This window comes from Salmo trutta, chromosome 39, assembly GCF_901001165.1.
Source record: "Salmo trutta chromosome 39, fSalTru1.1, whole genome shotgun sequence".
Taxonomy (NCBI): domain Eukaryota; kingdom Metazoa; phylum Chordata; class Actinopteri; order Salmoniformes; family Salmonidae; genus Salmo; species Salmo trutta.
The window spans coordinates 202,679-230,119 of NC_042995.1; the positions used below are offsets into that span (position 1 = coordinate 202,679).

Below are 27,441 nucleotides of genomic sequence, written 5' to 3' on the forward strand. Positions count from 1 at the left end.
GCCTATTGTTTGTTTGTCATCCTCAGACATTTGTAAACATTGTCTACTCAGGTTCATCTCGATAAGGGCACTTCCATCTATGGATGCGCAATTAGCCTGGGGAACCAGGTTAAGCTACCTACAGCCTATGTTTAAAACAATCATGTTGTTCTCATGGATGGACTGTCAGTCCTTGTATCCATACAACCTGTCTATGACTTTGAGCATGGTTAGGTTACAATTCCACAGCTCCATCTCTCAGCTTTATAGCAAGTGGCAGGGCCGCTTTGGGGCTGAAACAGACAAGGGATTGTCAATTGTTTAGTAAGATGCCATCGGCAAACCGATAATAATTAGCCTAGTGACAAAATGTACAACTTTTTTTTCACAAGAATAAACCCATTGACGCGCACAAAGGGATTTAATCCCAAAAGACGCTGCTAGCCATATTTTATCCAGTGAAGATGTAAAGAAAAGTAATCTCCGCTCACTTCCGCTGTAGAGTGGCTCGAGCGAGTTGCAGTGGCGCGAAGCAGCAGTTGCAGACAGTGCGCGCGCGCCGTGACCACCTGTCACAAGGTAAAGAGCAGGACAAACGTGTTGTTCGACTAGTACAAGAGGATATTGCAGGGGCTTGAAGCTGGAGCAAGTACACCACACTCCACCACACTTCCACTGGGCTGGGCCAGAGAGGCAGCAACCACCCATTTGGACCGATGTTCTGGCCGAAATGCAGTCTCGACACATCTACATTCGGAATAAGATCGGCGAGGGCATCCAAGCGACCAGCTTTCAGGTAGGTCACACCAACGGGAGAAGATAGTCAGTTACTGTAATTATTCTCCTCAGTTTTGTTTTCAAGCAAAACAACTTTGTCACTTTTTGAATTCCTTATTTTACTATACACCGTGCCTCATGCTGTTTTGGAATGTTTTATCATACAATCTCAATATTTAGTGTCTAGGCTACTGAATGTTGTTTTAAATCAAAGAAGAGTATCCAAAATATCCTAGCTTCACCTAGTAATTACTAGACTAAGTAATAAATGTGCTATAAGTCACATTTGGTAAGATGTTGAACAAACAGAATGCCCTAATTTTTTGCTGGTTTTATGAAACGTGTAACGTGTTATTTCCTCCCCTACCAAGTGTTTTCACCTAATTACGGCCACACCGCAGCAAGATGCAATACAAGACAAAGGGACACCCAGTGACTAACGTGACCCAGTTAAGATGGCCCTATTTGGTGTAGATTCATGGGAAAAGTAGGTTCTGATATTTTAATAGTGACATGCTACTAACTCTGGAGACTTAGCCATAAGTGGAGCAAATCACTGCTAGATAATTAACCTGCCCCTTAGAGGTTCAGGATAGGCCTATATTTGGCCCTTTTAGAGACTTGCTAATGAAAGTCGGAAACAGTGAAAGTCCTCATTATAGATAGGGTTGAACATTTCCTTAAATCTTCCCAAAATCCTCAGGTTTTTCATAAATCCTGGTTGGAGGTTTTAGGATTTCCTGCATATTCCCTCCTGATTCCAGGAATGTTCCAACCAGGATTTTGGGGAAAACCTGGGGATTTTGGGAAAGTTGCCAGAATTTTTCAACCCTTATAGATCATTATGTTTCCTTGAATTTCAATGTTATCGTAGACATATTACTAGCCTACATAACATTACTAGTACTACTACAGATCTACAGTAAGTTACATCTCTCCTATGTTGGGATGACATTGGCTGGCTAGAGACAGAGTGGGGGGGTTGTGATTGGGGGGTTGTGATTGGCCTGTAGGTGTCATGTTGCCGCCAGTGTCATGTCTACCCTATGGGGGGCGATGTCACCGGGCTGCTCTGACAGTTCTCACACTGAGACCCCCCTGCCCCATGCACACAAACACACACACACACCCACGACACGTGCACGGCACACATTCGCGCGCACGCACGCACACACACACACACACACACACACACACACACACACACACACACACACACACACACACAGTCTTCCATAGCCTGACAGGATCACAGAGGACAAATGCGACAGGACTCTCCTGACATCAATATATAGAATAGATTTGGTGTTAAATAGAATGTTGCGGCCCCCCACCTGTGGGGAAAACAACCCATGGTTACCTTGGTTACCCCATTGGCTCACAGGAAAAACTAGACTTATTCAAACACAATTATCTTGTTGTCTGCTTGTTTTAAACAATTACAAAACTGCATTTAACTTTTTAGGGTATAGGGGGCAGTATTTTCGATTTCGGATGAAAAGCGTGCCCAGAGTAAACGGCCTAATACTTGGGCCCAGAGTCAAATATTTGCATATTATTAGTAGATTTGGATAGAAAACACTCTGAAGTTTCTAAAACTGTTTGAATGAGGTCTGTGAGTATAACAGAACTCATATGGCAGGCAAAAACCTGAGAAAAATCCAACCAGGAAGTGGGAAATCTGAGAATTGTAGTTCTTTTTTTGAATCCCTATCGAAACTACAGTGTCTGTGGGGTCACGTTGCACTTCCTAAGGCTTCCATTGGCTGTCAACAGCCTTTAGAAACTTGTTTCCTCCTCCTGTTACTGGGCAGAGAATAGTAGCTCAGTCAATGAGTGGACTGCCTATGGACAAAGGGCTTGGGTATGCGCGAGCCCGCGAGCGCGCCGTTCCTTCTTTTTCTCCTGGTATGAATACGCTATTGTCCGGTTGGAATATTATCAACGTTTTATGTTAAAAATACCCAAAGGATTGATTGTAAACAACTTTTGACATGTTTCTACGACCAGTAATGGAGCATTTTGACTTTTCGTGTCCTGATTTACGCTCGCGCGTTATGCCTTTGGATAGGGATCTGAACGCACGAACAAAACGTCCAAAAGGTATTTGGACATAAATATGGAGTATTTCGAACAAAATAAACATTTCTTGTGGAAGTAGGAGTCCTCGGAGTGCATTCTGACGAAGATCAGCAAAGGTAAGAGAATATTTATAATACTAATTCAGAGTTTTGTTGATGCCAGAACTTGGCGGGTAGCTGTATAGCTTGCTTCGATGGCTGAGCTATGTACTCAGAATATTGAACAATGTGCTTTCTCCGTAAAGTTATTTTGAAATCTGACAAAGCGGTTGTGTCAAGGAGTAGTGTATCTATAATTATTTCAATAACTGTTGTAAATTTTAGCAACGTTTATGATGAGTATTTTTGTAAATTGATTTGCACATTCACCGGAGGTTTTGGTGGGAATACATTTTCTGAACATCACGCGCCAATGTAAAATGCTGTTTTTGGATATAAATATGAACTTTATCGAGCAAAACATACATGTATTGTATAACAGGAAGTCCTGTGAGTGCCATCTGGTGAAGATCATCAAAGGTTAGTGAATATTTTAGCTGTACTTTTGGTTTTTGTGATGCATGTCCTTGCTTGGAAAATGGCTGTGTGGTTTTTCTTGTGAAGTTTATGTCTTTACCTAATCTAATTTATGCTTTCGCCGTTAAGCCTTTTTGAAATCGGAAAATGTGGTTAGATTAACGAGAGTCTTATCTTTAAAATGGTGTAAAATAGTTGATTGTTTGAGAAAATGAAATTATGAGATTTTTGCTGTTTTGTATTTCGCGCCATGCTATTTCACTGGCTGTTGAATACTGTGTCCCGCAGGTGGGACGGTCAGGACCCACCTAGCCCATAGAGGTTAAGAAAAGTACAACATGTCTAATGATTATTTTTCAACATTCCCTGCTCCCAAGCATTCTCACTACTTAGAAAAATGTAATATTGTAGAGCTTCCCTCATCAATCAATCAATCAAATGTATTTATAAATGGGGTGGCAGCGTAGCCTAGTGGTTAGAGCGTTGGACTAGTAACCAAAAGGTTGCAAGATTGAATCCCCGAGCTGACAAGGTGCAAAATCTGTCGTTCTGCCCCTGAACAAGGCAGTTAACCCACTGTTCCTAGGCCATCATTGAAAATAAGAATTTGTTCATAACTGACTTGCCTAGTAAAATAAAGCCCTTTTTACATCAGCAGATGTCACAAAGTGCTATACAGAAACCGAGCCTAAAACCCCAAACAGCAAGCAATGCAGGTGTAGAAGCACGGTGGCTAGGAAAAACTCCCTAGAAAGGCAGAAGCCTAGAGAGGAACCAGGCTCTGAGGGATGGCCAGTCCTCTTCTGGCTGTGCTGGGTGGCTGTCACGTCCTGGCCAGTATAAGGGTTAATTAGTATTGTAGTTTGGTCAGGACGTGGCAGAGGGTATTCGTTTTATGTGGTTCGGGGTGGTGTGTTTTGTTGAAGGGGCATTTGGTTTAAGTATTCCGGGATTTTTGGGCACTGTTTGGTTTTCAGGTATTCTATGTTTAGTCTAGTATGTCTGTTTCTATGTTTGGTTAATTGGGGTTGGGACTCTCAGTTGAAGGCAGGTGTTGTCTATCTGCCTTTGATTGAGAGTCCCATATATTAGGGTGTGTTTGTTATTTGTGGGTGATTGTTCTGTGCTTAGCCTTGTGCCTAGTCAGACTGTTTTTGTTGTTCGTGGTTTCGTTTTGTTATTTTTGTATGTTCATTTTGAGAGTAATTAAAAATCAAGATGAGCCTGCACATACCTGCTGCGTTTTGGTCCTCCTTAACCGACGACAAGCGTGACAGTGGCGATTATAACAGTAGATGTCTATTAAGGCCAGATTGTTCTCCAAGATGTTCAAACGTTCATAGATGACTAGCAGGGTCAAATAATAATCACAGTGGTTGTAGAGGGTGCAACAGGTCAGTAAATCAGGAGTAAATGTCACTTGGCTTTTCATAGCCGGGCATTCAGAGGTTGGAACAGCAGGTGCGGTAGAGCGAGAGAGTTGAAAACAGCAGGTCTGGGACAATGTAGCTCGTCCAGTGAACAGGTCAGGGTTCCATAGCCGCAGGCAGAACAGTTGAAACTGGAGCAGCAGCATGAGCAGGTGGACTGGGGACAGCAAGGAGTCATCAGGCCAGGTAGTCCTGAGGCATGGTCCTATGTCGCTAATGTTAGCCATGTGACTGAGTGCGAGCTAGCTACCAACCAGAACATTAAGCTATCCAAGACCAACAACACAAAGAAATGGACTATAAATCTACAAGTAGTGAGTGGAGATAAAAACAGACTACTAAACAAGTTAAATGTCTTACCTGTGATGAAATGTTATCCACACACATACCTATGTGTATCCTACTTGGACACTGGGTCTCCACAATTTCCCACTCTTCCACAGTGAATAGCCTGAAGCCACAGAGGTCTTCTCGCAGGCTCGTTTTCCATACATGGGAGCATTTCAAACCATAGGTCAGGATTTTTGACCTGGTTACTTGTACATTGAACAACACAGCAGCTCTTCAGATTGTTTTGTTATTTCTGTATAACAAAAAAATGTATGACTAAGTTGACTCTTTTACATTGGGGGTCAATGGGAAATAATGTTTTCCCTAATTTGTGGTCATGGTTGAGGGGAATTCATTCTTTTTTTTCTTTTACCCCATTTTTCTCCCCAATTGGTAGTTACTGTCTTGTCTCATCGCTGCAACTCCCATACAGACTCGGGAGAGGCAAAGGTCGAGAGCCATGCATCCTCCGAAACACAACCCAACCAAGCCACACTTGACACAATGTCCATCCAACCCGGAAGCCAGCCGCACCAATGTGTCGGAGGAAACACCGTACACCTGGCGATGAGACAAGGATATCCCTGCCGGCCAAACCCTCCCTAACCCAGACGACACTGGGCCAATTGTGCGCCGCCTCCTGGGCCTTCCAGTCGCAGCCGGCTGCGACAGAGCCTGGACTCGAACCCGAATCTCTGGTGGCACAGCTAGCAGCTGCGATGCAGTGCCTTAGACCACCTCGCCACCCGGGAGGCTGGGGAATTCATTCTTATGACATGAATACCAACTCGGAGTACACATACCAAGTTATAGAACAGAATATAATAGAATTGAATCGAATAGAATTGAATAGAATAGAACTATGGAATATAGGTAAGATGTAACACGGAAAGCAATTCCATCAGCAACTGCTGTGTACTGTACCATTATGTGTATATATATATATTTTTCTGTTGATGTTTCTGTTGTTCTTTAGTTTGATTCCCCTTGAGAAGGACTTGGTTGGTTGTGCTGTTTGTCTGATCCCACACAGGTGAACCGAGGGACCTACTCCAGACGAAGCCGATTGAAGAGGTCTGATGGCAGCACCACCTCCACTAGCTTCATCCTCAGACAGGTAGGGCTCCGGGGTTTCCCCTAGGTACAGATCTAGGATCCCCTCCCCCAATCCTAACCTTAACCATTAGTGGGGGAAATGCAAAACTGACAGAAGACCAGCGTAAAGGGGCAACTTCACCCTATACCACAGGTAGGCTGGGATGGGTTTAATTCCAGAAAGATGTTCCATTCCCAATGTCCTCGTTCTCTACCTCTTCACAGATCTGATAGGACTGGATAGGTGAAAGCAATATGGCGGAAACTAGCTGGAGCTATTGCTAGCTTACACCTAGCCATGTCTTCTTGGATCTGTGATGGGGAGTGACCAAGGGCATAGGGGAGTGGACAACTTTCTGGAATGAGACACAACTTTCTGGGATGAGAACCCACACTGACAGAGAGATGAATTCAGTCACAAACAGACACACAAACACGCACACACAAGGACACACTTCTTGGAAGCATCTGAGTAGTGCTTTTACATAGCCCAGTTTAATTGAACCATGAATTGATCCTTGAGACATACTACAGCAGGCAGTTAACATCTAACCAGGATGAGGGGACAGCCAGAGAACATTCATTGGAAAACCAGTCAACCGTTTAGTCATCCATATGTTGCTGACCTGAGGAAACCAACCAAATCACCTTCATTGTGCAGCCCCAGGACAGATCCTTGTAGAGCAGGCCTGGGCAACTCCAGTCCTCGGGGGCCTGATTGGTGTCACACTTTTTCTCCATCCCTAGCAAACACAGCTGATTAATCAAATGTCATTCTAAACTGAAGATCATGATTAGGTGATTATTGGAGTCAGGTGTGTTAGCTGGAGCTGGGACAAAACTGTGACACCAATCAGGCCCCCGAGGACTGGAATTTCCCACCCCTGTTCTAGAGAGATAGAGATCAACAGAATATGCAGGTTGTTTCTCCAACCCCACTCTAACACAGCTGATTCAGCTAATCAAGGAGCTGATGAGCTGCTGATTAGTACAAAGATGTTTCATCAAGGCTGGAGCAAAAGCTTACTGTACCTATCTCTCTAGGAGGAGGGTTGGCAAGCACTCATCATTTTGTTATTATTTCATGAACTTATTATACAGATACACTTACATATATTTTTATAATATAAATACTGTACAAAATATATCTACAGGCCAATGTCTTTATTTCAACTATTTCTACTAGTGTGTCTTTCCATAAGAAGGTCCAGTAGATTTTATGAACCTGCTATTTTCTTATTTGTCTTTTGCCCCTTGTTTATTTTAGAAACGGATACACTTAAATAAGCATCAAAATGATAATGTGACTATCAGAATGAAAGCTTACAATTATAGCATGCAATACATTGTGGTACAGCAAACCATTTTGGACTAAGTCAATTATATTCTGGTTATCCACTATACTCTATACAGCTCCTTTTGTTTTATATTCTGGTTATATCTGTGGTGCTTAGCCTATACACTGGAAGAGAGATGGAGAGAGAGAGAAAGAGGAGGGGATAGATGGATATAGGGGAAGAGATAGAGATAGATGGATAGAGAGAAAGAAAGAGGAAGGAAGAGAGAGAGAGAGAGGAAGGAAGAGAGAGATGATAGAAAGAGGAGGGGAGAGAGAAAGATGGATGGATGGATAGTGAGAAAGAGGGGGAGAGAGAAAGAGGAGGGGGGAGAGAGAAAGATAGATGATAGAGAGAGAAAGAGGAGGGGACAGAGAGAGAGAGAGAGAAATAGATGGATAGAGAGAAAGAGGGGAGAGAGAGATAGAGAGATGGGTAGAGAGAGAAAGAGGAGGGGCCAGAGAGAGAGAATGATGCTGCTGTCATCCCCCTCTTCCTATACTCCCTCAGTCAAGGAGAGAGTGCCTGTGCGCCCAAGCTGAGTGGAGGGCAGCACAGCCAATCGGCTTGCTGCACAGCCAATCGACTTGCTGCACATTGGCTTTGTCATCGGGTGCTGATATTGAGGAAGGATTCTCTATGCTGCTCCGTTCGGTGTGTTTGGAAGGGCTGATGAAATGCCAGGATTGGGCTGCCTCTAGGGAGAGCCTCTCTGCTTTATAATGTGAGCCAGTAGCATCCAGGCTCGGGCTAACGCACCACCATCGACCAAGCAGGCCTAGGGGAAACCAAGCAGGCCTAGGGGAAACCAAGCAGGCCTAGGGGAAACCAAGCAGGCCTAGGGGAAACCAAGCAGGCTGGCTCTGCTACTGCTACTACCTCTTCTCCTCTTCCAGCCGAAAAAGGAGGGATTTATTTTTTACCGTCATCCCCCCATCCATCCCTTGTTCTGTGGTGGCTCCCTCCTCCTCCTCCTCCTGCTCCCCCTCCTCCACCACAGCCTCCTCCTCCGCTCTCTCGTTTTTTCCCCCCTCTTCCTTCTATTCTTCTAGAGGTGCTTTTGGAAATAGCAGACCTCCATGTATGACAATTTGTACCTGCATGGATTTGAAGACTCGGAGGCGGTGAGTGGTGGGGGGTTTAGCTTCAGATCGTGTGTGTGTGTGTGTTTGAGCGTGTGTGTGTGTTTGTTGATGGAGGTGGCTCAGCTGTGGTGCACACACAAACACAGGGTTTACTGTAGGTAAGCTGACGGTCTCATTCTGTAGATAGAAGGATCGCGGTCTCTGCTGGGGGTGGGGTGACTGTGGGGGGGTTCACTGTAGGGAGAAGACAGCGGCAGACGTATGTGTGTGTGTATGCGCACAGTCGTGAGAGTGTAATTAGTGATGATGTGTATAAGGAGAAATAGCAGTATGTGTCTGTCAGCGTCAGCCCAATGCATCTGAATAGCTGCATCATATCATCAGCACACTTCAATGGCTGATGATAGCTATATGATGTACACAGTAGCCATCCATTTAATGCACAGCACACGTAGGAGCACAAAGATGGAGATAGCATTATATAGCGAGAGAAGAGCAGTGTGTAAATGCTAATTCCTATCCCCCAGAGGGCCGTTTCGCTCCCTGCGTGAGGTTATGATTGTATAATGTATCCTCATATCACAGCCTCTCCAAATGTAGGGTATAGCCCTGCTGCATTTACTGCCTTTGTTTAAAGGGCCAAAGCTTCTATTTTTACACCCGGCAACAGCAGTGTGTTGTATTTTTGCTGCCGAGGACAGAGAGGAGCGTGCGTTGTGATGTCATATACTGGAGTCAGATAGACATGAGTCACATGTCAGTGCTCAGTTGGAAGCCCGGCAGTCATACAATATGGCCGTGAAGAGATTCTGTACCCCAAAATGCACCCCTCTAACTAACCATATACACCATTATCCATTTTTTATATATCGGCTGATCAGCAACCGGCTATAATTATTTATTAAGATATATATAATGAATATATATAAAGGAATATAGTATTTGTTGAGGGGGGCGTGAGAATAAATGTTTACAAAAACACTAGAAGAGCTGGGTGGTAGTGTGTGTGTGGTGTGTGTGTGGTGTGTGTGTGGGGGGGTTGTTCTAACAGGGTGTTATAATATACTGTATGTCAGCTGGGTGCTTGTGAGTGCTTCAAAAATAGCACATCGTTATAAGACGAAGTGTGAAAACAGGGGGCTTTTACTATTATTAACATAATTTTTTTAAACAAAAGCAGTGCAGGTTGATTTGTGTCATGTGTTTGTGTCATAAAGGTTACACCCGGTAAAAACAAAAACATTTCATGATTGTGATTAATAATTAGGCTCATAGTACTTTTATCACAGAACCTTAATGTGATCGATTAATTTATATCAGCATCTGTTTCTTAATAGCATTGACTCAAGATGCAATTTTTTATTTTTTTTTGAGCAATCACTTATCTTTCTAAATAACCAAATCTCCTCGTTTTTTGTTTCCCAGACCTGGCATTTTGTGATTAGCCCACAGAATTCAATAGAGCCCGTGCTGAAGTAAGCCCAAAAATAGCTTGTCTGTTGTAAAAGGTGCTGTACTATGACTAGCGTCTGTGGATTTTAGCAGACTGCGAGACTTTCTACGTTCCTAAAGCGATATTGACACACATACACAGGCACTCAGGTACGCACGCACACACCGAACACACACACAGTTTTTTCCCTGACTTGAATTAATGTTGTTCCCCAATTGGATTATCTTTGGTAGAGTTACTCTCTGTTCTTCTAAGGCCAAGGCTTGGGTCAATACTTTAACTCACGCTCCAGACATGTCACAGCCAACCTTTGGGGACAGTTTGCCTAGTGGTTAGAGTGTTGAGCCAGTAACCGAAAGGTTGCTGGATCGAATCCCCGAGCTGACAAGGTAAAGATCTATCATTCTGCCCTTGAACAAGGCAATTAACCCACTATTCCCCGGGTGCTGAAGACGTGGATCTCGATTATGGCAGCCCCCCGCACCTCTCTGATTCAGAGGGGTTGGGTTAAATGTGGAAGACACATTTCAATTGAATGCATTCAGTTGTACAACTGACTAGGTCTCCCCCTTTCCCTTCCTGGTCAGTCCAGCTACTTACGGGCCACTGTGCTCACATATGAGCATAACCGGTGGTAATGTGTAACTAACTGGTTGTCATGTGTAACCAACCGGTGGTCATGTGTAACCAACCGGTGGTCATGTGTAACCAACCGGTGGTCATGTGTAACCAACCGGTGGTCATGTGTAACCAACCGGTGGTCATGTGTAACTAACTGGTGGTCATGTGTAACCAACCGGTGGTCATGTGTAACCAACCAGTGGTCATGTGTAACCAACCGGTGGTCATGTGTAACCGGTGGTAATCAAACATCTGGGCAATCAAGTCTCAGGCAGTGCTACCTCATCACAAGACTGATTCTATGCATGCTCTTCCTGGTACAATAGTGCCCCCAAGATAATAAAAAAATAAACTGCAGACATCTCAGAATATATTAGTCAGGATTATTCTGAAACTTCCAGCACGTACTCATCTTGACCATTCCCACTTTGAAGGCCTCCGATAGATCAAAGTGGAGGAGAGAGTCTCTCAGATTAAAGTGGGTCTCGTACATAAGCTTGTCCACAGACCCAACAGTATTGTCTCCGGGTACCTATGTAACTACTTTAACTTACGGATAACCGTAACTAATCCACTAGAAGGAGTGAAAATGACGTTGTTCTTTTTAGATTTAATAGTGGTATTAAATAGTGGTATTTGTACTCAGCTGCCATTCTTTGAAATAGTCTTCCAAATCATTTGAAATGTATAACCTCCATAGGCAATTTCAAGTTCTCACTGAAAAAAAGTCTCAAAAGTGAGTCGTAAGACTATAGTACGGGGGTAAGAAGAATAGAAAATGCCCCCCCAAAATAAATTCAATCAATCAATCAATGAATCAATCAATTCCAAATCACCTCACCTCTGTTTAGTAAGATAAACCGGATACAGTTACAGAGCATTTTGGGTACTGTAGAACGTCATGCTACAACCTCCTCCACCTGGTGACAACCTGGTGACGGTGACGCTGGCTGTGTGATCATAGTGACAGCTGCTGTCTTCCTGTCTGTCCCTGTCCTGTTGTATTGCAGGGCTCAGCTGATTCCTACACAAGCAGACCATCGGACTCGGATGTCTCTCTGGAGGAGGAGCGGGAGGTGCCGGGGCAGGTCCAGGGCCAGAGCCCGAGCCAAGGGGGCCCGGGGACCCAGGCCCCGGCCCAGACCCGAGAGCAGAAGGAGCAGCAGGCCACCGTGCAGCTGGAGAGAGCCAAGGTGAGACCCAGAGAGAGAGATACCTCACTAGGTTGTGTTCAGTAGGGATAAAACGTTTTTAAAAGTTTTAAGTGAAATATGAGGGTAGTACCTGGACTTGTGCAGCAAGAAGACTACTATGTAAAGGATGGCAGAAGGGTTATACAACAATTGGCAAAGCACCAGATGTATGGATCTGTTATAGCATCTGTTATAGTTATTGTATGACATTTGCTTATAAATGATTTGCGAAGCATCCATGTAGGCATTATAAAGTGTTTATAAAGGCTTTATTAAGCCTTGTAAGTCATAGTTCATTCATGTGAACTTAAGTTCATACTGTGCGGTCTCTGACTGACCCATCTTGTTCCTCTCTCTCTCCCAAAGGCTAAAGCCGTGGCTTTTGCTGTGAAGACCAATGTCAGCTACTGTGGAGCATTGGACGAGGACGTGCCGGTGCCAGCAACCGCCATCTCATTCGATGCTAAGGATTTCCTTCACATAAAGGAGGTAATGTTTTTTGTCACTAGGGCAAGGTTGAACTGTGGCACACAATCAATCAGATTTTGATAAAATACATTTGTGAAATTCTTTTCAATGCCAAATGATTTAGGTCGGAGTGTGCAGTTTTCTGGCTATACCATTGTACCAGACAAACTAGATTAAGCATAGCAATCAGTAACAACAGAGGCTGCTGAGGAGAGGACGGCTCATAATAATGTCTGGAACGGAGCAAATGGAATGGTATCAAACACCTGGAAAACATGTGTTTGATGTATTTGATACCATACCTCTCATTTCACTCCAGCCATTATCACGAGCCCGTCCTCCCCAATTAAGGTGCCACCAACCTCCTGAATGTGATATGCATTTGACCCAGGGCCGTTGTCAACCACTATTACAACAGTGTCTTGACTTGACTTTAACATTAATCCTTTGACATTTATCTAATTACCTAACTATATTTAATTGTTATCCGATGAAATTAGTCATGTAACAATTAACTCATTAGGATCTGGGCACCACGAGAGCGGTTCTTTAAAGAGTTTCCATCTCCCGAATTAAACTCTGAAGGTCTTTACCTATCACATCTATAAACAGTCAACTTATTAATCATAACCTCGTATCATATCATCATTCTGAACAGTCATACCTCCTTGCATCTGCAAAAACCCCAGCCTAACTTATGATTCAGTACTACACAAATTGGTTTAATTATTTATTTACTAGCTAATTAAATGAGAACACAGGATAAACATACACACTTTGCATTGGTTATTGACTGGAAACCTAATACGCTCAAAACAGGTCCCTAGCGGAATGACAACAACATGGCTGCTTGTTACAAAAGAGATGGAGGGAGAGGGGGGGACAGAGACACTTAACATTGGTACTTTCAGAAACTACTCTCACTTACAGTAACCATATACTTTGCACATGAACCGCCGCCCGCTTGGTTTGCCAGATCTCTCGGTGGACAGGGTCACCTTGCAAAAGGAGTTGGGCCTTTTTGTGGCACGCTTGTAAGGCTCTGATTTTCCAAAAGGGTTCCAACAAGTCTTCTACTGTTGTTCTTCTTTGTAGTTGTCCGGTATCCGGTGACTTGTTGTGCAGTCCTGCACAGAACTACAAAGTTTATTTTCCTTACATTCGCTCTTGAAGATGCTTCTTTGAAGATAGGCTAGCCAGCCGTGTCGCTGGTTTCCATTGGGGTGATATGAGAGTAGCATAATACGATGGTTTGAGCAGAGTAGTATAATGGTCCTACTTAAATTCGCTTTCGAATATACTTTACTTAGGACAGCTAATCAGCCGTACCAGTGATTGTCCGGAAGGTGACTATCGTCTCTACCTCGTGTTGAGATTCACAGTTCAAACCACTTTAAACGTAAAGCTGCAGCTTGACGCTTTTCTGGTCTAGTATGTTCATTTACATAGTTTGTTCGAAAGGGGCGGTTCCGTCATGCTGACCCGCTCTCTGACCTCACTCGGGGGCATTACTTGTCACTTGTACAAAGTTATGTAAAACAATGATCTCATATAGCTTCTCGAATCACATCCCTCTCTTAACAAAAACACTTATCATTTTTCATATTACATGCACAACGCATAGTATGGAAACTTCATACATGTAGTGGGTATACTTTCCAAGTTACAGTATTTCCTTTATAACATTTTTAATGACATCACAAAATAACAAACAAAATGACATTAGTGTTCTATAGATCACCTTTGACCGTTCTCTACGTTCTATGTTAGAAATATTGTTCCAGTAGTTGGTTTTGAACGTGTTAAGAGTTTCAGCTGGAAAAAGGTCTGTTGAGAAAAAGCACAACCCTATGGTGAATTTGGAGAGGGAGACCTGAATCTTTACAACAGGACTTGAGTTGTTAATCCTGTCTAGTTCTTTCCTCCTCCCCTCTGCGGGTGAGAGGGGGTCTGACCTATTTGGATTCTCGTGGACAGTCATGACAACAGGAAGGCATATACACTGAATTTAGTACCTGTGTTCTGAAACACACTCACTGTCTGTTCAAACTAGATAAAATTGCTTTTTTCCTTATGTTCCTGTCATTTTGGCTGCGTTTAGACAGGCAGCCCAATTCTGATCTTTTCTTCCACTAATTGGTCTTTTGACCAATCACATCAGATCTTTTTCAGAACTGATCTGATTGGTCAAAAGACAAATTTGTGAAAAAAATATCAGAATTGGACTGCTTGTCTAAACGCACTGAAACTTATTTTTCAACCACACCTCCAACCCATCCAGAAGTTCAACAACGACTGGTGGATCGGCCGGCTGGTCAAGGAGGGCTGTGAGATCGGCTTCATCCCCAGTCCTCTAAAGCTAGAGAACATCCGCATCCAGCAGGAACAGAAGAGAGGGCGAGTCCAAGGGTAAGGCAGCCCATCACCAGTCCTCTCTCGCTCAGTCAGAGACCTATAGGCTTGTAACCCAGGGAAGGGGGTTAGGAAGGGGCCAGCAGTGCTATTCAAAGTTTAGTAAAACTGATTTGGTTATGACAAATTAGTCAAATTAGTACAACTCATTTGGTTATAAATGTGCTTATCATGTGTTATAAAGAGGGTATTCATAGGAAGTGTTACAGATCATTTCGAATAATTACATTTCTCTCCATCCATATCCAGAATAGAACAATCTAAATATTTATAAGGTCTCTGGCCTTAATAATCAGTAATGCTTTGGTTCTTCTAGCGACCTAGCTGCTCTGTCTGTTTAATCGCTCTGGAAGCTCCCGTCACCAGTGGTTTGTCTCGTGTGCGTTCTAGCCTTCAGAGCCATTTGCTGCACTAGGCCTGTTCAGTTTTAACAGTAATTCAGCGTAATGAGAGGACTAGACTTTGGATGAGTTGACAGGCTCACCTCGAGTCCTTCATTCACCCTATAAGGCCTGGATTCTGCATTTAGAACCCCATCGCTGTTCGCCACATTAATTCTGTGATTCTTGTGTTTCTTTTTATCCCCCTCTTGTCTTTTCCAGTAAGTCTGGAGGCAATTCGTCCTCAAGTGTAGAGGATGAGGTGTCCGCCTCGATCAGACCCCTCATCTCCTCTGCAGGTGAGAGCCTCTTAAACATGATGGGGGGACGTTGTCCACCCCTAGTGGCCCTCCGCTAGGTTAGAGAAGAACCAGAAAACTTTGTCAAGGCAACGTGAGACGTAGAGCAAGTATTGCTTAGTGTTTAAGCCTTCCCATTTCTCTCCATAGAACCTAAGATAAATGATTCCCAGCGGGCAAAACTGGTTGCAACAAAGTCATTGTGATGTCTTTTTGTGACGTCATGGTCAAGTTGTATTATGGTTGTAAAAGGACGTTTTTCTGGACGTCTTTTTAGCAATCAGAGAAAGACGTCTTTTACTGGTTGTAATCTGAACAGATACCAACCAAAGTATGAAAGTTTTCAACCAGAATAGGATGTCAATGTAGCATTGGTTGTAATCCAGACTTCTCAACAACCAGAAAACCAGTTTACAACCAGAATATGATGCCATTATAACATCCCATAACAACTTTTGCCTGCTGGGTTGTGGATCCATAGAGTGTATATATAGTGTATTCTCCCATCCTCTTCCTCCAGCTGAGGACTGCAGGCGCTCTGAGACTTGGCTTACCACAGGGTGAACCCATCGACAAGACTTTGACCCCCCCTGAACTTCAGTCATGTGACTTTGTGAATATGCCTCATAGGATATTAGGATCATGTTTATATGTTTGGTGATGAATCTAAAGGGTATATGTTTATTTCCTGTGTCAGTTCTAATCCTCGGTTGAAAATGTATTTACTGTAAATCACGTTCTGATCATCACAATTCCACAAATTAAGTACAGGATCATCAGGTCTCTGACCTGACAAGTTATGGTGACTTATGACACAATACAATACAAGACATTGACAATTCTGTTTTGTTTTACTTCACAGGAAAGCAGAAACAGAAAGTGGTAAGTGGGTGATGGTAATACCAAACTGTCTCCATCAACTATAGCTGTCTACATTACAATAGTACAGTTCACATCCTACATTCCATCTAACGTCCCATCCAACGTCCCATCCAACGTCCCATCCAACGTCACATCCAACGTCCCATCCAACATCCCATCCTACATCCCATCCTACATCCCATCCTACACCCCATCCTACACCCCATCCTACACCCCATCTAACACCCCATCTAACACCCCATCTAACACCCCATCTAACACCCCATCTAACACCCCATCTAACACCCCATCTAACACCCCATCTAACACCCCATCTAACACCCCATCTAACACCCCATCTAACACCCCATCTAACACCCCATCCAACACTCCATCTAACACTCCATCTAACACTCCATCTAACACTCCATCCTACATCCCATCTAACACTCCATCTAACATCCCATCTTACATCCCATCCTACATCCCATCTAACACTCCATCTAACACTCCATCTAACACTCCATCTAACACTCCATCTAACACTCCATCTAACATCCCATCTAACATCCCATCTAACATCCCATATCTAACATCCCATTTCCAGTGGTCACTGTTGTAATTACACTGATTGACCCGGCCTCAATCCCTTACAATACTATTGAGATTGACTTGGGCTTTTAGACTATATCACAATATTATTCCATTCAACTATTCTACTATATTATTGAAATAGATTTGAGTCAGATTGTGTTGTCCCAATGATCCATACATCCCATACTGTGGTGTGCATCTATCCCATTTTATTACTGTGGGAAAATCTCAATAGCATTTCCTTGACTCCTCATGTCCTCTCTCCTCACCTCATTCTCAAAACCCATTGGATGAGAAGCTAAAAGGTTCCTCCCCTCTGATTTCTCATCCAATGGGTTTTGAGTAGAGGCGAGGGTTCTAGGAAATGCAATTGAGATTCTCTCAATGTGTCCCCCTGCTCCACTGATTCCTTTGTTACTCTGTTACAGACTGAACACGTCCCCCCCTACGACGTGGTGCCATCCATGAGGCCTGTGGTGCTGGTGGGGCCCTCCCTCAAGGGCTATGAGGTAAGCAGCAGCAGCGGCGGCCATCGAGTCACATGATCATCCACTGACTCCTCCCACGGGGGCCATCCTAGAGCTCCCATTGGTGGAATGACATTAACAGTGCATCATGTTAAATGATTGTTGTAGCGGCTGTCATGATCACATCTCATTGAGAGAAGATCTCCTCATGGCTGGATGATGTTTCTATTGACTTCATGTTTATAATCATTCATGTTTATATGCAGGCACTGTTTTTCTAATGTTGTGTTGACACGGGCCTGTTAGAGCTCTACTAGAGTCTATATTTAGGCTGCTGAGTGAGGTGCTTTGTTGATGTTTTTCCAAGTCATTCTCAGAACACCATAGTACAGGGAGTTTCTTTCCTCTCCTCCCCTCTTCCTCTCGCTCTCTCTCTCTTTCCCTCCTTGCATGAAGGGAACACAATCAGTCGCCTCATCCCACAGTGTGCTCTGTTGCCACGGTAACAACCTTCTGGGTGCAAACACGTCAGCATCAGAAGTAGAGCAACGTTTGAAATTAGAAAGAGAGGAGAGGAAAGAGGAGAGAAGAGGAGAGACGAGAGAGGAGAAAGGAAAGAAGGGAGGCGAGAGAAGAGAGAGGCGAGAGAAGAGAGAGGCGAGAGAAGAGAAAAGAAGAGAGGAGAGAAGAAAAGAGAGAGGAGCGGAGAACCTCTGGAAGCAACATCACTGTGTGTCTAGACTAGACTGCTGTTAAACCAGCCACTAAAGGATCTTTGTATAGGCCACCATCCTTACTGGCAGGCCTCTGACCAGTTCCATGATACCATCTAACTTCAGTAATTTCAGGAGATCCATTTTAGACTGAAATTAGTCTATTGTTGACTATGAGGATTTTCCATTGCATTTCAGTAACATAATATGAATCTATCTAGTGAGTTGACTGATAGTGACTTGCCTAGTTAAATAAAGGTTAAATAAAAATGTAAACAAATGTAATATCATGGAATTGACCCCAAATCCTGCTTTACTATTGCAAATGGCATAAAATGGCATATTTGATATGATTTTCAGTATCCCCCTGTCAAATTACTGAATATCTGAACTACTAGAATATAATTTATAGAATTGTTAGAATGATAAATGGTTTGTTGCACGTAGGCTGTCGTCATGGGACATTTTAGCACCATGTGCTCTGGCCATGAGGAACAACCAGTTGATAAATTATTTCCCAGGAAGTTTGCTTGATGTTATGCTGTTAGGGTTAAATGTTCTCTTTTAGAATCCTACTCAATCCGCTCTCTCTCTCTCTCCGCTCCCTCTTTGTCTTTCTCTGTCTCTCTCCGCTCCCTCTTTGTCTTTCTCTGTCTGTCTGTCTCTCTCTCTCTCTCTCTCCCCACTATTTCTCCTCTTATGGCTTCTCTTTCTCCACAGGTGACGGATATGATGCAGAAAGCACTCTTTGACTTCCTCAAGCATAGATTTGACGGCAGGTAAAATGAAAGCGTGCTCTATCCTTTCTTTTTTTTATTGACTTATGAAGCCCTACAAGATAGATAGATAGATAGGCATAGAAATTCACATGGAATAGCTCTTTATTAAAGGAGTGTCTGTCTGCAAAATAAGGTTTACACTATTTATCCACTGAATGCCTAAATTGGTGTCTTTGTTTGACCATTTCACAGGATATCTATCACACGAGTCACAGCAGATATATCATTAGCCAAGAGGTCTGTTCTGAATAACCCCAGCAAGCGGGCCATCATCGAGAGATCAAACACCAGGTCCAGTTTAGGTATGTACCTCCATAGTGTTTTATCTATTTTACTGTAGGAGTCTTTTGAGTTTGCCTTGTGTATCAAAGACGGTTGCCTACTCTTCTCTGTAGCTAGCATCTCTATGAGACCTGGCTAAAGAAGAATGATTTAGCTTGATTGAGCTTACCTGCCGCAATGGAATCAATGGAATAGTCCCAAAAGTGCAAACTCCGCCCATCTGGCTCTACAGACAGGCTCAATCAAATGCTCAACGTATTCATTGGCTACGTTCCAGTGTTCATACTAGTCACACTTAGAATGAATCAATGTATTGGGAATGCAATGAAGGAATGGGACTGTTTTCAGTGTGTATGATTCTTGTACGGTGATGCCAAAGTAAAATGTCCATCCTGAATGGACAATAAAGTTGTATTCTAAAGTCTTGTGTTGTTTCCATCCTGTTCCCCAAGCGGAGGTGCAGAGTGAGATAGAGAGAATCTTTGAGCTGGCCAGGTCCCTACAGCTGGTGATCCTGGATGCAGACACCATCAATCACCCAGCCCAGCTGCTCAAGACCTCGTTGGCTCCCATCATCGTCCATGTCAAGGTCTCCTCGCCCAAGGTAGGGACTGGAGGGTCATGTGATTTGAAACACATCCATGTCTACTACAGATTATAATAGTATTATTTCACCAGGAAGCAGACACATCATCTAAAGCAACTCACAGAACTGTCAACATTGTCAATTATACAGTACGCTATAACCTACTGTAATAGTCGTCGTAGTAAGTGGACCAAAGCGCAGCGGGTTGAGTGCTCATTATATATTTATTTAGAAACACTGACGAAACAAAACATATGACCGACCATGATTACATGCTAAACACAGCTATGCAATCACAACTTCCCACAAAACCCAAACAAAACACACCCCTCTATATAGGACCTTCAATCAGAGGCAACGAGGAACAGCTGCCTCCAATTGAAGGCCAAATCAATAAACTAAACATAGAACTAAAAAGACTAGAATAGAACATAGAAATATACTAACATAGAACATAGCCCAAAAACCCCAGAAAACACTAACCAAACACCCCTCCACATAAACACACACCCCGAACCACATAAAACAAATACCCCTCTGCCACGTGCTGACCAAACACCAATAACAAATAATCCCTTTACTGGTCAGGACGTGACACCAACTGAGCGACTGGGATCACCACCTTTTGAAAATGAATGTCAACATGCTTGGACACTGATTGGTTTATCAGTGGAGGGCTTTTAGAGTTATACATGTGTATTGTTATCAGACAAACACACTTTCATCTATCTAATGGATTATTCATTTATTTTAAATGATACTATTTGACCGGTTTACCTGGTTAAAGATGTGAAAAGTAGTATTCCTGTAAAAAACGTGTGTAAATATGACATTACATTAGAAAAGAACCGGACCATTTGAACAGAGGTCTGACACTATCTAACACATATTTAAATGTCTTCCCACCGTCTAGGTTCTGCAGAGGCTGGTCAAGTCCAGAGGGAAGTCCCAGAGCAAGCATCTGAATGTACAGCTGGTGGCAGCTGACAAACTGGCCCAGTGTCCTCCAGTGAGTGACTCTGTAACAGCACACCGTCTCTTTAATCTACACCAGCCAGCATACTGTCTCTTTAATCTACACCACCTAGCATACTGTCTCTTTAATCTACACCAGCCAGCATACTGTCTCTTTAATCTACACCACCCAGCATACTGTCTCTTTAATCTACACCAGCCACCATACTGTCTCTTTAATCTACACCACCCAGCATACTGTCTCTTTAATCTACACCAGCCAGCATACTGTCTCTTTAATCTACACCACCTAGCATACTGTCTCTTTAATCTACACCAGCCACCATACTGTCTCTTTAATCTACACCACCCAGCATACTGTCCCTTTAATCTACACCACCTAGCATACTGTCTCTTTAATCTACACCACCAAGCATACTGTCTCTTTAATCTACACCAGCCAGTATACTGTCTCTTTAATCTATACCACCCAGCATACTGTCTCTTTAATCTACACCACCTAGCATACTGTCTCTTTAATCAACACCACCTAGCATACTGTCTCTTTAATCTATATCAGCCAGTATACTGTCTCTTTAATCTACACCACCCAGCATACTGTCTCTTTAATCTACACCAGCCACCATACTGTCTCTTTAATCTACACCAGCCAGTATACTGTCTCTTTAATCTACACCACCCAGCATACTGTCTCTTTAATCTACACCACCTAGCATACTGTCTCTTTAATCTACACCACCTAGCATACTGTCTCTTTAATCTACACCAGCCAGTATACTGTCTCTTTAATCTACACCACCTAGCATACTGTCTTTTTAATCTACACCACCCAGCATACTGTCTCTTTAATCTACACCAGCCACCATACTGTCTCTTTAATCTACACAAGCCAGCATACTGTCTCTTTAATCTACACCACCCACCATACTGTCTCTTTAATCTATACCACCCAGCATATTGTCTCTTTAATCTACACCACCCAGCATATTGTCTCTTTAATCTACACCACCCAGCATACTGTCTCTTTAATCTACACCACCCAGCATACTGTCTCTTTAATCTACACCAGCCAGCATACTGTCTCTTTAATCTACACCACCTAGCATACTGTCTCTTTAATCTACACCACCCAGCATATTGTCTGTTTAATCTACACCACCCAGCATACTGTCTCTTTAATCTACACCAGCCACCATACTGTCTCTTTAATCTACACCACCCAGCATACTGTCCCTTTAATCTACACCACCCAGCATACTGTCTCTTTAATCTACACCACCCAGCATACTGTCTCTTTAATCTACACCAGCCACCATACTGTCTCTTTAATCTACACCACCCAGCATACTGTCTCTTTAATCTATACCAGCCAGTATACTGTCTCTTTAATCTACACCACCCAGCATACTGTCTCTTTAATCTACACCAGCCACCATACCGTCTCTTTAATCTACACCACCCAGCATACTGTCTCTTTAATCTACACCAGCCAGCATACCGTCTCTTTAATCTACACCACCTAGCATACTGTCTCTTTAATCTACACCAGCCAGCATACTGTCTCTTTAATCTACACCAGCCAGAATACTGTCTCTTTAATCTACACCACCCAGCATACTGTCTCTTTAATCTACACCACCTAGCATACTGTCTCTTTAATCTACACCAGCCACCATACTGTCTCTTTAATCTACACCAGCCAGCATACTGTCTCTTTAATCTACACCAGCCAGCATACTGTCTCTTTAATCTACACCAGCCAGCATACTGTCTCTTTAATCTACACCGCCTAGCATACTGTCTCTTTAATCTACACCACCCAGCATACTGTCCCTTTAATCTACACCACCCAGCATACTGTCTCTTTAATCTACACCACCCAGCATACTGTCTCTTTAATCTACACCAGCCAGCATACTGTCTCTTTAATCTACACCAGCCAGTATACTGTCTCTTTAATCTACACCACCCAGCATACTGTCTCTTTAATCTACACCACCTAGCATACTGTCTCTTTAATCTACACCAGCCACCATACTGTCTCTTTAATCTACACCACCCAGCATACTGTCTCTTTAATCTACACAAGCCAGCATACTGTCTCTTCAATATACACCACCCAGCATAATGTCCCTTTAATCTACAACATCTAGCATACTGTCTCTTTAATCTACACCACCTAGCATACTGTCTCTTTAATCTACACCAGCCAGTATACTGTCTCTTTAATCTATACCACCCAGCATACTGTCTCTTTAATCTACACCACCTAGCATACTGTCTCTTTAATCAACACCACCTAGCATACTGTCTCTTTAATCTATACCAGCCAGTATACTGTCTCTTTAATCTACACCACCCAGCATACTGTCTCTTTAATCTACACCAGCCACCATACCGTCTCTTTAATCTACACCACCCAGCATACTGTCTCTTTAATCTACACCAGCCAGCATACTGTCTCTTTAATCTACACCAGCCAGTATACTGTCTCTTTAATCTACACCACCCAGCATACTGTCTCTTTAATCTACACCACCTAGCATACTGTCTCTTTAATCTACACCAGCCACCATACTGTCTCTTTAATCTACACCACCCAGCATACTGTCTCTTTAATCTACACCAGCCAGCATACTGTCTCTTTAATCTACACCAGCCAGCATACTGTCTCTTTAATCTACACCACCCAGCATACTGTCTCTTTAATCTACACCACCTAGCATACTGTCTCTTTAATCTACACCAGCCACCATACTGTCTCTTTAATCTACACCACCCAGCATACTGTCTCTTTAATCTACACCAGCCAGCATACTGTCTCTTTAATCTACACCAGCCAGCATACTGTCTCTTCAATATACACCACCTAGCATACTGTCTCTTTAATCTACACCACCTAGCATACTGTCTCTTTAATCTACACCAGCCAGTATACTGTCTCTTTAATCTATACCACCCAGCATACTGTCTCTTTAATCTACACCACCTAGCATACTGTCTCTTTAATCTACACCACCTAGCATACTGTCTCTTTAATCAACACCACCTAGCATACTGTCTCTTTAATCTATATCAGCCAGTATACTGTCTCTTTAATCTACACCACCCAGCATACTGTCCCTTTAATCTACAACATCTAGCATACTGTCTCTTTAATCTACACCACCTAGCATACTGTCTCTTTAATCTACACCAGCCAGTATACTGTCTCTTTAATCTATACCACCCAGCATACTGTCTCTTTAATCTACACCACCTAGCATACTGTCTCTTTAATCAACACCACCTAGCATACTGTCTCTTTAATCTATACCAGCCAGTATACTGTCTCTTTAATCTACACCACCCAGCATACTGTCTCTTTAATCTACACCAGCCACCATACCGTCTCTTTAATCTACACCACCCAGCATACTGTCTCTTTAATCTACACCAGCCAGCATACCGTCTCTTTAATCTACACCACCTAGCATACTGTCTCTTTAATCTACACCAGCCAGCATACTGTCTCTTTAATCTACACCAGCCAGTATACTGTCTCTTTAATCTACACCACCCAGCATACTGTCTCTTTAATCTACACCACCTAGCATACTGTCTCTTTAATCTACACCGCCTAGCATACTGTCTCTTTAATCTACACCACCCAGCATACTGTCCCTTTAATCTACACCACCCAGCATACTGTCTCTTTAATCTACACCACCCAGCATACTGTCTCTTTAATCTATACCACCCAGCATACTGTCTCTTTAATCTACACCACCTAGCATACTGTCTCTTTAATCAACACCACCTAGCATACTGTCTCTTTAATCTATATCAGCCAGTATACTGTCTCTTTAATCTACACCACCCAGCATACTGTCTCTTTAATCTACACCAGCCACCATACTGTCTCTTTAATCTACACCAGCCAGCATACCGTCTCTTTAATCTACACCACCCAGCATACTGTCTCTTTAATCTACACCAGCCAGCATACTGTCTCTTTAATCTACACCAGCCAGTATACTGTCTCTTTAATCTACACCACCCAGCATACTGTCTCTTTAATCTACACCACCTAGCATACTGTCTCTTTAATATACACCACCTAGCATACTGTCTCTTTAATCTACACCAGCCAGTATACTGTCTCTTTAATCTACACCACCCAGCATACTGTCTCTTTAATCTACGCCACCCACCATACTGTCTCTTTAATCTACACCACCCAGCATACTGTCTCTTTAATCTATACCACCCAGCCTACTGTCTCTTTAATCTACACCAGCCAGCATACTGTCTCTTTAATCTACACCACCCACCATACTGTCTCTTTAATCTATACCACCCAGCATATTGTCTCTTTAATCTACACCACCCAGCATACTGTCTCTTTAATCTACACCAGCCAGCATACTGTCTCTTTAATCTACACCACCCAGCATACTGTCTTTTTAATCTACACCACCCAGCATACTGTCTCTTTAATCTACACCAGCCACCATACTGTCTCTTTAATCTACACCAGCCAGCATACTGTCTCTTTAATCTACACCACCCACCATACTGTCTCTTTAATCTATACCACCCAGCATATTGTCTCTTTAATCTACACCACCCAGCATATTGTCTCTTTAATATACACCACCCAGCATACTGTCTCTTTAATCTACACCAGCCACCATACTGTCTCTTTAATCTACACCACCTAGCATACTGTCTCTTTAATCTACACCACCCAGCATATTGTCTCTTTAATCTACACCACCCAGCATACTGTCTCTTTAATCTACACCAGCCACCATACTGTCTCTTTAATCTACACCACCCAGCATACTGTCCCTTTAATCTACACCAGCCAGCATACTGTCTCTTGAATCTACACCACCCATTGCTCCTTTTCAAGGTGTCTTCTTTCTACATTAACCTCCAACAATGTCTCCCTGGGTTTGCTTGAGGTTGATTCTAGACAGGGCCATTGAAAAGGTCTATTAACAATCAAGTGACAAAATTACAATATTCAGTTTGTATGACTGACCGGGGTTCAAACCCAGGTTTTCTGTGAAGCACAAGACAGCCTAGGCATTAGTTTAGGGAGCTAACAAGTCAGCTCAGCTCTAATGCCACATTACTCATCATGCGAGCCTGTTTCACCAAACCCTCTCTCTCTCACCCCCTCTCCCTCTCACTCCCTCTCACTCCCTCTCCATCTCTCTCTCTCTCACTCACTCTCTCTCCCTCTCCACCCCTCTAACAGGAGATGTTTGACATCATCCTAGATGAGAACCAGTTGGAGGATGCGTGTGAACACTTGGCTGAGTATCTGGAGGCCTACTGGAAGGCCACACACACCTCCATGGCCACGCCGCTCAACCCCCTGCTGGGACGCAACCTGGGCCCCACCGCCCTCACTCCTTACCCCACCACCATCTCTGGACTGCAGGTTGGTCATAAACAGATAGCTACAGCGCTATGGGGTTAAAGCGACATTACACTCCAATATCAAAGTTTGTCCAGAAATGTTGCGTTTGGAGTGTGATGTCCCTTTAAGGGGAGACAGTTAATTGTCCTAAGTTAGATGAGTTGATTAGTGCCCAGTGTAACATACAGAAATGTAACAGAAAGGGGTTGTTTGTGTGTGTATGAGGTGAATCAGCAGACTCAAAGAATGAGACAACACAGCAACCACACAGGAGACCACTCCACGCCCAACGAGCGTCGCAACCTGATGACCGCCGACGAAAACTACCACAACGAGCGGGCGCACAAGGGACGCAACCGCATGTCGTCAGGCTCGCAGCACAGCCGAGACCAAGACCCGTACCACCAGGACTACCAGGACCCCTACCAAGACTCCTACAAGCCCCACCGCAACCGCTCCTCCCCGGGCAGCTACAGCCACGACTCCCGGCACAGGCTTTGAGCCCGAATTACATCCCAGCTTCACAACCCTTATAGGCCTCAAGTCAACTCTCTGGTGGCAACAGAGTCAAAATGGTTCCCGTTCAAAATATTGTGTCAAATTCTGTTGTTTTCGATTATTTGTTTTACTTCAGGCATTAGATGAGGAGAAGTCCCGCCCGCTTGAACAAAATCTCCAATCACCTCTCATTCCCATTCTGTCTCTCAGTCTTGCCTGGGCACTGGCAGGGACCCCTGTTAAGCAATGTGGTCAGGATGAGGAAGAAGGACATGATGCTAATGGTACATAACTGAGTTAATACAACTCATATGACTGAGTTGCTTTTCCTCACAAGGGGACTTTCCTAGTTCCTGTGTTCCCCACACAGAGAGATGGGTTGAAGAGGAAAGCAGTATGAGATTGAGATTTGGACTTTGCTAAGCTAACAACAAGCTAAGCTATTTTAGCTAGCATGGTTAGATTGTGGGTACATGTGTACCCACAATCCCCCCCCCCCCCCCCCCCCCCCCCCCAATGAGTCACCATAGCAAGTGGTGGAGTCACTGCTGAAAGCTGGTAGTCTTACAAAGAGTTCCCAGACCGTTCAGTTGTTTGCATGCTGACTGAGAGAGTTTCGCTAGTATCGTCAATATATTCACTTACAGTACATGTCTGTTGTCATGGTGAGTTGTATACTTAGACCTGCCCCACCATGTCTGGCAGTGGTCTTTTACCAGACCTCAACTGATTCCTGAGAGGAGCATGTGGAGTATTTGGTTGTTTTGTTAACAAGTGCTTTCACATGTCAGATACTGTATGTGCCATTTGAACACCT

The 27,441-nt window shown here is 43.5% G+C and overlaps 1 protein-coding gene across 2 annotated transcripts; it reads left to right on the forward strand.

Annotated features, from left to right (window-relative positions):
- LOC115179349 (voltage-dependent L-type calcium channel subunit beta-4) lies at positions 1–27,126 on the forward strand. 2 transcript variants are annotated; one of them, XM_029740782.1, is made up of 14 exons: positions 1–775; positions 6,147–6,230; positions 11,715–11,897; positions 12,264–12,386; positions 14,647–14,774; positions 15,380–15,456; positions 16,319–16,338; positions 17,340–17,420; positions 18,812–18,870; positions 19,063–19,172; positions 19,605–19,756; positions 20,652–20,747; positions 25,962–26,147; positions 26,349–27,126. In XM_029740782.1, exons 1-14 carry the CDS (start codon positions 710–712, stop codon positions 26,625–26,627), a joined length of 1,644 nt encoding a protein of 547 aa, XP_029596642.1. In that variant the 5' UTR covers positions 1–709; the 3' UTR covers positions 26,628–27,126. The 2 variants fall into 2 exon arrangements, with proteins under 2 accessions (XP_029596642.1, XP_029596643.1); XM_029740783.1 differs by lacking the exons at positions 1–775; positions 6,147–6,230 and adding an exon at positions 8,068–8,669.
- Positions 27,127–27,441: the final 315 nt, after the last annotated feature.

Coding starts and splice junctions, on each gene's coding strand:
- LOC115179349 (XM_029740782.1), top strand. CDS start 710: ATGCAGTCTCGACACATCTACATTCGGAATAAGATCGGCGAGGGCATC. Junction 18,871..19,062: donor AAGCATAGATTTGACGGCAG/GTAAAATGAAAG, acceptor ACCATTTCACAG/GATATCTATCACACGAGTCA. Junction 19,757..20,651: donor TCAAGGTCTCCTCGCCCAAG/GTAGGGACTGGA, acceptor CCCACCGTCTAG/GTTCTGCAGAGGCTGGTCAA.